Source organism: Acipenser ruthenus, chromosome 23 (genome assembly GCF_902713425.1).
Source record: "Acipenser ruthenus chromosome 23, fAciRut3.2 maternal haplotype, whole genome shotgun sequence".
NCBI lineage: Eukaryota > Metazoa > Chordata > Actinopteri > Acipenseriformes > Acipenseridae > Acipenser > Acipenser ruthenus.
In genome coordinates, this window is record NC_081211.1 from 17920766 (window position 1) to 17934207 (window position 13442).

Sequence of the window (13442 nt, forward strand, 5' to 3'; positions counted from 1 at the left end):
CCATCTGCAGAGGTGAGCACTTCGTGGCCCACTGCCCTGTCCATCAGGAGAGGGAGGAGCAGGGGTCGCCTCAGTCTCCACAACTAGCAGGGAGGGGTAGACTGCTGCTCCCACCGCCCCAACCACAACTGCAACAGCGGCCAGAGGAGCCAGAGAACCTGTTCCCCTGGTGCACCTGGTGCGGAGAGGTGGATCACCGCTGGAGGGACTGCTCCGAGGTGCCACCGAGCTGGTGCGGGCGATGTGAGGAGTACCCGAGCGGGAGGAGCCTGAGCGTCCACAGCCCGAGCGTCCACAGCCCGAGCGGGAGGAGCCTGAGCGTCCACAGCCCGAGGGGGAGGAGCCTGAGCGTCCACAGCCCGAGCGGGAGGAGCCTGAGCGTCCACAGCCCGAGCGGGAGGAGCCTGAGCGTCCACAGCCCGAGCGGGAGGAGTCTGAGCGTCCACAGCCCGAGCGGGAGGAGCCCGAGCGTCCACAGCCCGAGCGGGAGGAGCCCGAACGTCCTACGCCTGAGTGGGAGGAGCCCGAATGTCCTACGCCTGAGTGGGGGGAGTCGGTGCGTCCACAGCCCAAAAGGGAGGAGTCGGTGCGTCCACAGCCCAAAAGGGAGGAGTCGGTGCGTCCACAGCCCGAAGAGAGGGAAGTCGGGGCTTCCACAGCCCTACGACCCAAGCTGCCAGCAGAGGGAGAATGCCTGCTGGTTCCACCTCCACCAGCAGAGGAAGAATGCCTGCTGGTTTCCCCATCAAAAGCGGAGCCACACCAGTTCCCTGCAAGAGAGACAGAGCAGCACCAGTCCCCTGGAAAAGGGGGAGACTACACACTGCTCCCACCTCCATCGGCAGGAGACTACACGCTGCTCCCACCTTCACCGGCAGGAGCAGAGCAGCCGGAGCTGCCTCTGCCTCCGCCACCTCCACCGAAAGGAGCAGAGCAGCAGGAGCTGCCTCTGCCTTCGCCACCACCACCGCCAGGAGCAGAGGAGCAGGAGCTGCCTCTGCCACTTCCAGGAGCAGAGGAGCAGGAGCTGCCTCTGCCTCCGCCACTGCCAGAAGCAGAACAGCAGGAGCTGTCTCTGCTCGCCGTACCTCCACCACAGGGAGTACGGTGGCCGGAGCCCCAGAAAGGGGAGCTGTCGGCCACGAAGAAGGGGGAGGAGGTCTGGAGACCACCAACCCCAGCAGCAGTTTCGCTGCCGGAGATCGTGGGGGAGATCAGGAGACCTGCTCCCACTGCAGCAGTTTCGCTGCCGGAGAGCGTGGTGGAGGTCCGGAGACCTGCTCCCACTGCAGCAGTTTCGCTGCCGGAGATCGTGGGGGAGGTCCGGAGACCTGCTCCCACTGCAGCACTTGTGCTGCAGAAGATACTGTGGCCGGAGCCCCGGAAGAGGGAGCTGCCGGCTACGAAGAAGAGGGGAGGTCAGGAGACCATTCCCCAAGCAGCTTTTCCACTGCCAAGACTGCCCCGGCTGAAGTAGCCTGGCTACTGGCAACATTGCCACCTGTGGGCCCCTGGAAGCCTCCCTTCCCAGCCCGAGACTTTGGCCTGGACTGCTGGATTTTAAAGGGGGGAGGTGGCCGTTGAGGCCATGTGTGCTTTGCACGGGGGGGGGGGGGGGGGGGGGTTTATGTGGCAATGTGCCCCGCCCCTGTGTGCATTTGTGTGTTATATGTTGTATGTTGCGTGCGTGTGTTAATGTTGGTGTATAGAGATTGGTACACGGGATATAAACGGGTCTGTGTTTCACGTGTATTTAAAAATGTATATTTAGGCACGAGGAGGGCACAAATCACTTCACGTGCTGGTTAAATGTAATAAGTGAGCACGGGGTTGCACGTAATTAATTCACGTGCTGGGATTCAAGTGAATAATTAATTAGTAATTGAATCCCAGCACAACAGTATATATAGAGACACGTAGCATTCACTCGAGGTTGTTAGGTGTTCGGTGAGTGGAGAACGAGTGTGGAGAAGGAGAAACTAAATAGTAAGAACGTAAATATAAAGTGAATAACTGTCTCACTCACCGTGTTTCGTTTGTCTGTCTGTGCTCTGTTTACTGTCTAGTCCGTTTTGTTTACCTGTTTATTTTGGCGCAAGTGCCGTGTCCCGTGTTTGTCTGTTCAAACCTTTTATTTTCTGTTCTGTTCTGTTTAATTATTAAATGCTGAGCGCAATCACGCGCCCAGCTTCACCAAACCACATCTCTCTGTTTATTTATTTCCTGCTTCTGGTCTGACGCCACCCACTCCGGCCGTCTTTGTGACAGACCCTCAAGCTGGCCATGATTAAGAACAATGACACTGGACTTTACCTGCTGGAGGTGTTTAATAAGGAAGGGATAAATATACTCAGGGAAAGCATCCATCTGCACACACAAGGTGAGGTTTTATTATGCCCGTTCTTAAGTGACATGTTGTACTTACCTGTATTACGGTAAGTGTGTCATTTTGCAGATTAGGTTATTCTATAACAGTGAATGAGAGCAGGAATCAACCAATGATGAAACATTGTATTGTATTCATGTACTGCTACTGTTTCAGTGTAGTTTGCTTTGTCCCTTCATTGTACTCTCCCTGTTATTATTATTATTATTATTATTATTATTATTATTATTATTATTATTATTTATTTCTTAGCAGACGCCCTTATCCAGGGCGACTTACAGTCGTAAACAAAAATACATTTCAAGAATCACAGTACAAGTACTAATACAATTAAGAGCAAGATAAAATACAATCACTTCGGTTCTAGCAAGTGCAAGTATATGACAAAATACGATTCAATAACGGAGCAGATAACAGTGTCAGTGACAGTTACATCAGGATATAATTAAATACAAAATACTACAGATTAAATTACACTTGACAGATTACAGTACTCTAAAGTACAGGGTTAAATGCAGTAAAATAGGGAGCAGATAAGAGCAAGTAAAGTGCATTTAAGGAAGAGTGATAAGTGTCCAGATGGAAAAGAGGACTTTCTAAAATAATCTAGCTCTCAACCAGCAACATTAATAATATAAGGAATAAATCCTTGTCTTGCATTACAAATGGTCTTTTTCCGAAACAGTCTCCCAGCCTGAGAAAAACTCTACCTGTGTGATGCCTGGTGAAGCAGCACTGGTCTGCGGAGTAGAGGAGGGGGACAGTGTATATTTCCACTGGAATGAAGTGCCAAGTAAAAACACAAACGATCAGGAAACTGTTCTTATAGATCTTATCTGCACTGTTGCTGTTGAGAAAAGGAGCCGCTCAGGTAAGAAACACTACATGTATGCTGTATGGAAGATCTAGAATTGATGTGCATTTAGCATCATTTTCAGAAACAAACTAGAAAAGATGGATATACATGTATTACATAGAATTGAAGTAGTCCCTTGCTGTGTTGCTGCACATAGATAACATCAGAAACACATGAAAATATAAATATGACAAAGTGAGAGCTGTCAAGATAAACTACAGTACAGTTAACATAAATAATTTGTACATTTTTTTTTACTGGTTTTTTTTGTGGTTACAGCAGGTCGAGTAGCAACAGTGGTATGTCTTGCTGGAACTTTCGTGATAATCATTTTCATGCTTATATTAAAAGAACTAAAAACCATAAACCAAAATAAAGGTGAGAAGTAACTTTGATGTTTAATGTTTTTTTTTTCTTTCATTTTCCCCCTTGGTTGTAATATGTATACTAGGTTTGTTTTTTTACGAACCATTGCTAGAAGGCTGCCACTGATAATACACAATACTTTTTCCTTAACATACGGAAAGACAATGCAGTTCATCCACTAATCATGATTGGTTGACTGCTGTTTGTTCTGTTATAGTACATGCCTGCTCTATAACCATGACTATACAATTGTATTGCCTCTGTAGATTACCTTTAAGACAAGCAGTCTGCCCAACACCAGAACAGCAATAATGCATTTCTGCAGTTCATTTCTAATCAGAAATATAGGGTCCATGAAGGTTGCATGTTTTTTAAATGAAGGCTTTAAAATTATAGTTTCAAGAGCAAATAACTTCAAATTATTATTATTATTATTATTATTATTAGCAGTCGCCCTTACCCAGGGCTACTTACAGTTGTATACCAAAAAATACATATCAAGAATTACAGCACAATTAAGAGCAAAATACAATGACTTCAGTCCTAATAAGAGCAAATACAAAACACAGTACGATTTGATATCAGGGCAGTTCAAGAGCAGATAACAGTGTTGATAGTTATGTCAGGGTTACATAAGAGTGCAAATACAAAATACTACAGATTGGCTTCAGGATTAAATGCAGTAAAATAGGGAGCAGATAAGTGCAAGTTAAAGTGCATTGAAGGCAGAGTGCTGTGTTGTCCAGAAGGGAAGAGTTGAGTTTTACAGGTGTTGATCTAGGAATACAGGGTGAATGGGGGCACTAAATATCCTTCTAAACTATCGAGATATCTGATCAACAGATAATTGTAATGAGCAATCTGTCTTCAAGAGCAGTAGTACCCGAAATATTATTCATTTACTAGCAGCAGTGTGGAGTAGTGGTTAGGGCTCTGGACTCTTGACCAGAGGGTTGTGGGTTCAATCCCCAGTGGGGACACTGCTGCTGTACCCTTGAGCAAGGTACTTTACCTAGATTGCTCCAGTAAAAACCCAACTGTAAAATGGGTAATTGTATGTAAAAATAATGTGTTATCTTGTAACAATTGTAAGTCGCCCTGGATAAGGGCGTCTGCTAAGAAATAAATAATAATAATAATAATAACTAGCAATGCAGAAGGGCATTGTGCAGCATTTGTTCTTCATTTCACCTTACAAAACAGGATTCTGCAAAGGTGACTGGAAACACTGAACCACCTTGAATGTAATTGTTGAAAATTATTTTAGTTTCTTTTTCATATTACATTGTTTCATTTCCTCATGCATTTTCTGTTTTCTTTGCTCAAACCATATTTATGTGTGCACATGATTTAAATGAGAAAGCAGTGGTACCCTGGGATTAGTAGAAGACACCAGGGGTGTTTTTGCAAAATGGGAAGATGAGGAAATACAATAATGTTGAGTGGTTGGTGGTAAACTGAGCTTGGTTTCAACATTATTTCTCTGACGTCTGTTTTGAGAATCTACTGAAAGACACACGCCAATGTAAGGTTATAAAAAGATCTGTGTCTTGTTCCTCTTTATCTAGGTTTGGTGGAAATAGAGAGTGGCTTTGGGGTGGTTGATAAGGAAAACAAACAATCCAAATAAAGAAAACTGTTAATAATAGTGTGATGTACATGTTGGTCACATTCATTTAGTTCCTGTTTAGAAGAACTGTACCTATTTTCATCAGCGAAGTTTAAATCTTTGATGTTTGTCTGAACTCTGCACTGGACGTACAATGGCAAAACTTAATGAATGCATTCCTTTTGGGCTCATCTTGGTTGTTCCTTTAATTGCCTATGGTAAGTATTTTTTTTTAAATATTTTTCATTCTAATATTTGCTTGACGTGTTTTGAAACAGACTAAAATAAGTTAAATATGCAATTACATATGTGAGATCACGGTATTCCTATTTGTTTTTATTTTACATTTGTAAAATGTCTCCAATTCAGTTAGGTTTTTTTGGATGAGGAGGAATGCAAATACTAGCAGTGCAAATGTTGGTTTGATAAACACATCGTCAGTAATGGATAAATAATGAAAACATAGTTTGTTTTGTTCATTGCATGCTGCTGTATTCATTGCACCCATGATATATGTAAATATAAACCTTTTCTTTTTTTTTAAATACACATAATTGAATGTGTAATTACTATGTATTCGAATATGAATTGTTAAAAATGATTTGCTTTCACATTATGTAACTGACTGTGACAGAGATCCAATGATTCTTAGATCTCCCTCTTGACCTGTGAGGGCACTGTGTAAAAAGAACAGAGTATCCTTAACTAAATGGCACGACATTTTATTCCGTAGGGTAGGTGGAAGTTGGTCATTTACGAAAGGGGCGAACCTACGGTATCCAAACTCAGTGACCCAGACAGTAAACTGTGTGGCATCTGAGGATTGGAGGAGCGGATGCGCTCGTTAACGTAGGGGTCATGAGCGAGGATATAAATAGGGGTCATAGCTGACGTGATCTGTTCCTTTTGTGAATGGTTAGGAAAGAACGTAAAAAGGAGTCCCTGCATGTAATAACCGTGAGTGTTCTGTTAGTCTGTTTTGCAAAACGTTGTTTGTTTGTTTCGTTTGTCTAAAAGATTACTAACACGATCCGGAGCTGCAGCCGCAGGCCAGCATTAAACCCGGACACCAGCACTTCACTTTCCACTGAGAACTGTCTTTTCACCACAAGCACTTAAATCACGCACCGTAGGAACTGTGTCTGTGTCTGTGTGTTTTGTGTGGGTGATAAAACTGGACTTTTTGGTTGCGGGTCAAACCCGTGGGATTTTACAAAACCGAAGTGATACACACCACTGTAATCACTTTTGCTTTAAGGCTCTGGACATTGTAGTATTTTATCAATAAACACCCAGCAGGGAGACAATCGCATTGGTGAGTTTAAGGATAACAAAATGGTCTTCAATAATCCTTATATAAACAGGGCTGAGATTTTTGCTAATGGAACCCTCAGACTGGACAGGACTCAGAAAAATGATTCAGGAGATTACTCTGTGGATATGTTTACTACTGGTGGAATTAGCATATTTAAGGGAAGCATGCAGGTTTATATTCACGGCGAGTTGCCACTTCTCAAGTTAAACATGTCTTAAACAAGTGCAGAGATAAATACATTGATTTCTAATGTTTTAAGAGAAATTTAAACTATTTTAAACTGTGTAAAATAAATTGACATGCTATTTTAAAAAGTCAAATTGTCATTTAATGATAGGACAAGTACCAGCAGAAATAATAACAAATGGTTACAAGTTTTACAAAACAAAGTCCTTTAACGTGGTTTTTATCTTGGAAACATATTTATAATAACTGCTGATCTTCTGCCTCAACTGAACTTGCAGGTTTCAAACTGCTTTTCATGTGCAATCTCCAAAGGATATACAGTAGGCACCCATGCAGCCCTAACTAAAAACAGCATATCATTAAAAAAATACTTCTTTATACTAAATTATGATGAACAATGATCATATCTACATACTGTACCACGCTAAATGGCATTGTCCCTTTAAAAAATATTAATACTTAGCTATTAGAGTTGTGAGCATGGGGATAAACTCCAGCTAACAATCGGTACATTTACTATTTAAAAATCTTGTCATAAACTTCTTTGAGATTTGAGAAACCTGATTTGTTGTATTGTGATCTGAGGACCAACAGTATAGAACGGTAGATAACTGATCAGCGTATCTGTATGGGTGCATACAAAAAAAGAAAGATTAGAGGTAAGTAAATGAACTGAAAAAAAGACAATATGTACTGGTGAAGGTACTGTATATTATTGTATGTTTAAAAAAAGGTGTGTGTGTGGGGGGGGGGGGTAGATATAAATACATGTAAGTAGCTTTCTATACAAATTCAGCACATCACCAACCACATTCTTCAATGTAAATGCTGCATTAGGATTTCCAGATCTGATTGCATGTGATCGAGTTACTGAGGAATCATAATGTACTGACTCCTGAATGGATTTGATATCGGCTTGTCATTCAACCTGAAATTACCTCAGCAGTGAAAATAGGGAGAGGCAATCCATAGCTTTCAGGCTTTGTTGTACTGTTCAAATCTTTTTATTCCTACACATCCTTCAACATTTATCAAAAAGTACAGGGTTGATAATCGTCTATTGTTTTAACATTAAGTGCCATATAGTAGATGCCTAGAAAGCAGATAGATTCAAAAGTAGATAGATTCATTTCCTGATTTGTTTAAATGTGAACAAGAGCTGCTATTACATGGATCTTAACTTCATTAATACTGTATGTCGCCTGGTTACATCAAGGATAATAAGGGTGGTTAAAACAAAGGTAAAAGGTGACAAATGGGAATGCAAACCTGTTGAAGTAAACAGTTTAAATGTGGCACCCTACACCACTGATGCCAAATGCATTTTCCCTGTGTGGTGTTGGAAGTGGGTTTGGGGTGTTTTAACATGATGTAAATCCTAACTGAAAAGCCCCTCTTTTTCAGAGGCTGTCTCCCAGCCTGTGGTACACTCCCACCTGTCTGTCCCATGGGGAGGTGCTGCTGGTCTGCACAGTGTATAAAGGGGATAATGTTTCATTTAACTGGAGTTTAGATGGAGTGCCGCTGAATACCAGCCTTGCTTACTTTAGTGATGAAGAATATGTTGTAATATTGAAGAAGCATGTCTCTGGTAATCTTGTCTGCATTGCTACAAACCAAGTCAGCACAAACCAGAGTGACTCTGTGATAACCAACTGCTCAGGTAGGAAAAATAAACATGTTATTTGTCTTGCCTTGCTTTATATAGAGCTGCCTTGTTGTTTCTATATCAGACACATCAACAATTATTAAGAAATTAAAAACAGTGTATAGGTAGTAGACATTTTAGGACCGTGTTATTTTTTAAGACTCAAGCACAGTGTGCCTACTTTTGAGATACAAAACCATTAAAAGAAATGTATACATAAACGGGCCACTCTCTTTCAGAGCCTGTCTCTAAGCCTGTGGTACACTCCAGCTGTCTGTCCCATGGGGAGGTGCTGCTGGTCTGCACAATGGATAAAGGAGATAATGCTTCATTTAACTGGAGTTTAGATGGAGTGCCACTGAATACCAGCCTTCCTTATTTCAGTGATAAAGAACACATTGTAATATTGAAGAAAAATGTCACTGGAGATCTTGTCTGCATTGCTAAAAACCAAATCAATGAAGAGAAGAGTGACTCTGTGAAGTCAAACTGCTCAGGTAAGAAATGATTTAATGTTTAAATCTGCCTCTCCTTGTATCCAGTACAAACTCACATACTGAAATCACAGGGGACTGGGTATACTCTTCTTTCCTGGTATCTTTCTCATGTTGTTCTGGTAATGTATAGGTAAATATATCAGCATTAGTTTGCCTTGTGTATTCATACAATTGTTTTTTCTCCATGTATTTAAAGTGACTTTAGAATTTGCTTTTCATACTGTAGAGCAGACAGTTTAGCAGAAATGAACTTATTCACCACACCTTATCAGTTTCATTTTTAATAGTGTGTCCACTTCTTTATTTTATGTTTCAACATCTCAAGCTCTAATCTTCTGCTGAACACTAATATTTGTATGGTAGGGGAATGCTCTTCTTAGGATGTTGGATTGAATAGTGCTATAAAATAAGAAAATAACTCTGGTCATAACACAGTTCTGTATTTTTTAAATCAAACTGAAAGGTATCATTTAAAACAATCTGCTGACTCAAGATGGTGTGTTAGGATTGCATACTGTAATGAAGCATTGAAGGGATTAGATCACTACAACCAGTTAGGTGTGTTTCATGTTAATTTGCCATGAGGGTTCATCACCATTTTACTCGATTTATGAAGTCTGCTAATTATTCTGTACTGGTGCTGCCTGTTGAAATGATATATACTGATATCTAACATATTTATTAGATTGTTAAGCTTCTGATATATTTGTATGTAAATCACATAAACTGTGAACTATATAAAGCCCACCAGGTTCTTAGTATGTACAGGCAGTTCTTCTAGGCTACATGTCCTTTCACCAAATAAGGTTTGTACATTAAATAAGATCTCTGACTTATCAGTTAAAAAATGCAGTTACTCTCACACTTTGGGTTTCCCCTTCCAGAGAACAGAGGTCGACACTTGATATAGAGACCTATTATGATACACAACAATAGCACCGCACCACCACACGAAAGGGCAGTTTAAACTGTTTCACCGGGCAATGGTAAGTGGTAAGTGTAGTGCTTCATGACAGCTCAGAGAGCGCCATGATACTCAAAGGGAGTTAAAGTGTTAGAACAGGAGTCTTGCTCTCAGCGATGGAGAACCTCATTGCTGAAGGCTGGTCCGGTGACCCAAGACCCCAAAACAGATAGATAGAATCCCCCACTCTGTGGAGAGCTGCTTACATGGTGGCTTGGGAGCAGAGCTACCCATAAGGGATTGAAGGGACACAGGACCCGACTCTCGGAGAGCCGCTGCAGCTGAGCGACTTGGGCATGGAGCTACCCACAGGCACCAAATGAACCTCCGAAGGAGAGCCTTGAAAGGGAAAAAGTTAGAGGGACTCCGGATCGTGGAACAGAGCTTACAGGAGTCCTGGAGCTAAAAAGAAAGAAGTAGAGAGATTAGAAAGAGATAGATGGACTGCGAGACAGACTTCACGTCGACAGCTGAGAAGGAGAGAGAGACCAGTGCAGGGCTGCTGAATCATAAACGAAAAGGGGAGGAGGTTGGGTACGAAAACAAACAAACGCTAGAGAAGGCAGAAGTGGAAACAGGAGCCTTATATAGAAGAGGGAGAGTGATTGACAGGGAGATTAGAGATAGGGGAAGGATAGATGCAACTCACCAGGTTTACACTTAACCATTTTTTTATATCTATATTTTTGCTTTTCCAGGGTACTATATGCATTTTTATGTGTTTACCAGCAATTTCAAACATGTTAAAAAATATCAAACTACCAAGAAATAATAAATCTAGGTAACAACAGAAAGACTGCATGGTCAACTCAAACCCATTCATCAGAACCTGCACGGAGAACAGCTTGTCACTAACTTGAATCTATTTCTCTGTACCAGGTTCTGAACCCAAGATTAATCCAACATCCACGCCCAATCTAGAGACCCAGTTCCATTGCACCCTGGAGAATGGGACTGTTATCGAATTATCTGGGGGCAAAGAAGGAGAGGCTTTTCAGTTCTTAATCAATAAGAGCATGATAATAATAAACTATACAAATGGGATTGCATTTTGCAGTCTACAAACCTGCTCTTCAAATTGCTCTGGTAATTTAACCACAGAGCCTGGTGATGCCAGTAATGCAGAGGATGCTGGTACTTTATTTCTTTATTTATTCATTTCAGTTAATATTGATTAGGTAGCAATTACTGTATGGATTAGTCATTTACAGATGTGTTGGAATTCACCTACAGTAGCCTATTTAAGAAATCAAACAGGTGTAACATTGCATACACATCTATTGACTGTCTAAATATCTTAAAGATAATGTTTAAGTTTTACATTCTCAAATGTATTTAAGTATTCGGTTCAATGCAATTATATAGAAATGAAGATACACAGCAAATGTACTGTTCTAAAGGTTCACAAATGTTTGTGACATTTCATATCACATACGTTTCATTAGGTCACATCACAGACACTACTTTAGACATCAGTTTTAAACATTCATGAAGATCACAGGAGATTTCAAAAAACAATTAGTTCTGTACCTCCAATATTGAGATTTTTGTGTTATGTTGTCTCTGTTGATCTTCTGGTTTTGTCTTTAACTGGCTGTGATCTTGCTTGCATTGCTGTGGAGATACTTTGTGAAAATGTGACCATTCAACTCCTCTGGCTTCACCTGCTAATAAATTACTATAGTATATAATCAGGTGGAGTTATATTTAATATTTATATTTCATATTTCCTAGTGCCTTGACATATGTTTGTGGTGAAGCTATTTTGTGATCATCATTCCTCTCCTGTATGTGTCTCTTATGACCTGACCTGTACAGACCTTTTTCTTTCTCCGTCTTACTCACTTTAAATGCACCTCTGCAAACCCACACCACCATACAGTATTGATAACTGACAATTTGGTAAATACTTAGCACAGACACCATGTCTACCAGTTAGGACAGAAAGGCTTAATGAGTGTATTAACATATTGAAAAACATTATAAGCATAAGCATTCCATATTTTTATTTATTTACAGATATTCTTAAATATGTCCTTGGTGGAAGTGCTCTTCTTGTGATCGTCATGCTTTCATTTACACTCTTGTGTATGTGTAAGAATAAAAAAAGGAAGGGTGAGGTTTTTTTTTTTTTTTTTTTTTGCACAACAACGCATCCTGATTTGAAGGTTTCTTGCCATGTTGCAAAAAAGTGCTAGACAACACCCACATGTGTCTTTTGAGGCCTGTTGTGTCTCAGATATAGATAGAATCAAATCTTCCTGGCTTAAGCATTAAAAAAAGAATCTTAGTTTTCCTTTAAGAGAGAGAAACACGAGATAATAGTTTCTTCTTGTTTGTTATAAATAGAATGCCCATTCGGTGATTACACAAAACAGGAGTGATGAACAGCACGGCAAGTATCTCTACAGGTCACTTTTTCACTTGTATACAGGTGTATGTTAATCTAAACGAGTGGATGGGTGGTGAGGATTTGAAAACATATAAACTAACGATGTATTGCTTGAACAATACGCCTAGATGCTTTTCTTTCCATCTTTTTGTGTTACCGTTGGAGGATACAATCAACAAAAACATTACCCAAACAATACACTCTTAAAGACTCCACTGTTTTCACAAAACTATCATTCCTTTGTGAAATTCTATGAGCTCTAATTTAAATCACATGTTTCACACATCTCATACAGTTCTTATACACTCATCATAAAAAAGCAGAACTGTGAACTTTTTTTTATCAGTATTTCCAGTGGTCAGCTTTTAACAGCGTGTCAAGAGTTTTTCACAGAATGGTTCACTGGAAGTTATTTGCTTTTATATCTATGTTTTGTTTTTTTTAAAACAGATGACCAGGTTTATACTCAGGTTGTTAATAAAGGTGGAAAAAAGAAATCCAAATGGAAGCCTAAAGAGGACGGTGAGCTGGTTTACGCCCAGGTTGTTATAAAAGAAGGCAAGAAGAAACCTATTCATGACAAATCTGTGGTTTATGATGAAGTTAAGGGTAAAGACAAGAATAATCAACAACAGGATGACAGCGTGGTTTATGCTGCTATTAACAAACGAAGAAATATATAATTGAAGGCATTGTTTGATATATAAATATAAATATATATATATATATATATATATATATATATATATATATATATATATATATATATATATATATATATATATATATATATGTGTGTGTGTATCTGTAAGGAATAAACCACGACAGGCTGTTCAGTTCTCATGAAATATATACACGCATGGATGGTGATTTTTTTGTTTCTTAGTTCTTTGCATAATAATTAAAACATTGTGTTTTAATGTTTTGATAAGTCAGTTTTAACTTTCTTTGGCTTTAAGTTTAGGAGCTTCTATTCAGTTCTAGTTGCTGTTTTGTTTTTACATATAAATTTTGTATCTAAAATATGCAAAGCAATTGCATTAAGTGTATTAATAAAGTTTTTTTTATTTTCATTTTTCTTTTTTTTAAGTAGATGTGTTTCCTAATGTGTGTTGTATACTTTTCTGGTATTTTCTGAAGTTGATTGCTGTAAAATAATACTCCATTGCAGTCACACATTTGTAATTTAAACTTGGTTATATTAAACATGGTTGACTATGACA

The 13442-nt window shown here is 39.9% G+C and overlaps 1 protein-coding gene across 4 annotated transcripts; it reads left to right on the plus strand.

The window, feature by feature from the left end:
* The first annotated feature begins 1636 nt into the window (after nt 1-1636).
* On the plus strand, nt 1637-13442 carry LOC117412857 (uncharacterized). Of its 4 annotated transcripts, XM_058996738.1 has the most exons (8): nt 1637-2380; nt 3072-3257; nt 3522-3620; nt 5289-5435; nt 8606-8863; nt 10707-10961; nt 11847-11942; nt 12670-13442. In XM_058996738.1, exons 4-8 carry the CDS (start codon nt 5372-5374, stop codon nt 12900-12902), a joined length of 906 nt encoding a protein of 301 aa, XP_058852721.1. In that variant the 5' UTR covers nt 1637-2380; nt 3072-3257; nt 3522-3620; nt 5289-5371; the 3' UTR covers nt 12903-13442. The 4 variants fall into 4 exon arrangements, with proteins under 4 accessions (XP_058852721.1, XP_058852717.1, XP_058852719.1 ...); XM_058996734.1 differs by lacking the exons at nt 1637-2380; nt 3072-3257; nt 3522-3620 and adding an exon at nt 8123-8381 and having other exon boundaries at nt 3627-5435; XM_058996736.1 differs by lacking the exons at nt 1637-2380; nt 3072-3257; nt 3522-3620 and adding an exon at nt 8123-8381 and having other exon boundaries at nt 12177-12812.

Bases quoted from the DNA above. Each gene is read 5' to 3' on its own strand.
- LOC117412857 (XM_058996734.1), top strand. The intron at 8,864-10,706 runs GTAAGAAATGAT...TCTCTGTACCAG, and splicing joins TGTGAAGTCAAACTGCTCAG to GTTCTGAACCCAAGATTAAT. The intron at 11,943-12,669 runs GTGAGGTTTTTT...TTTTTAAAACAG, and splicing joins TAAGAATAAAAAAAGGAAGG to ATGACCAGGTTTATACTCAG.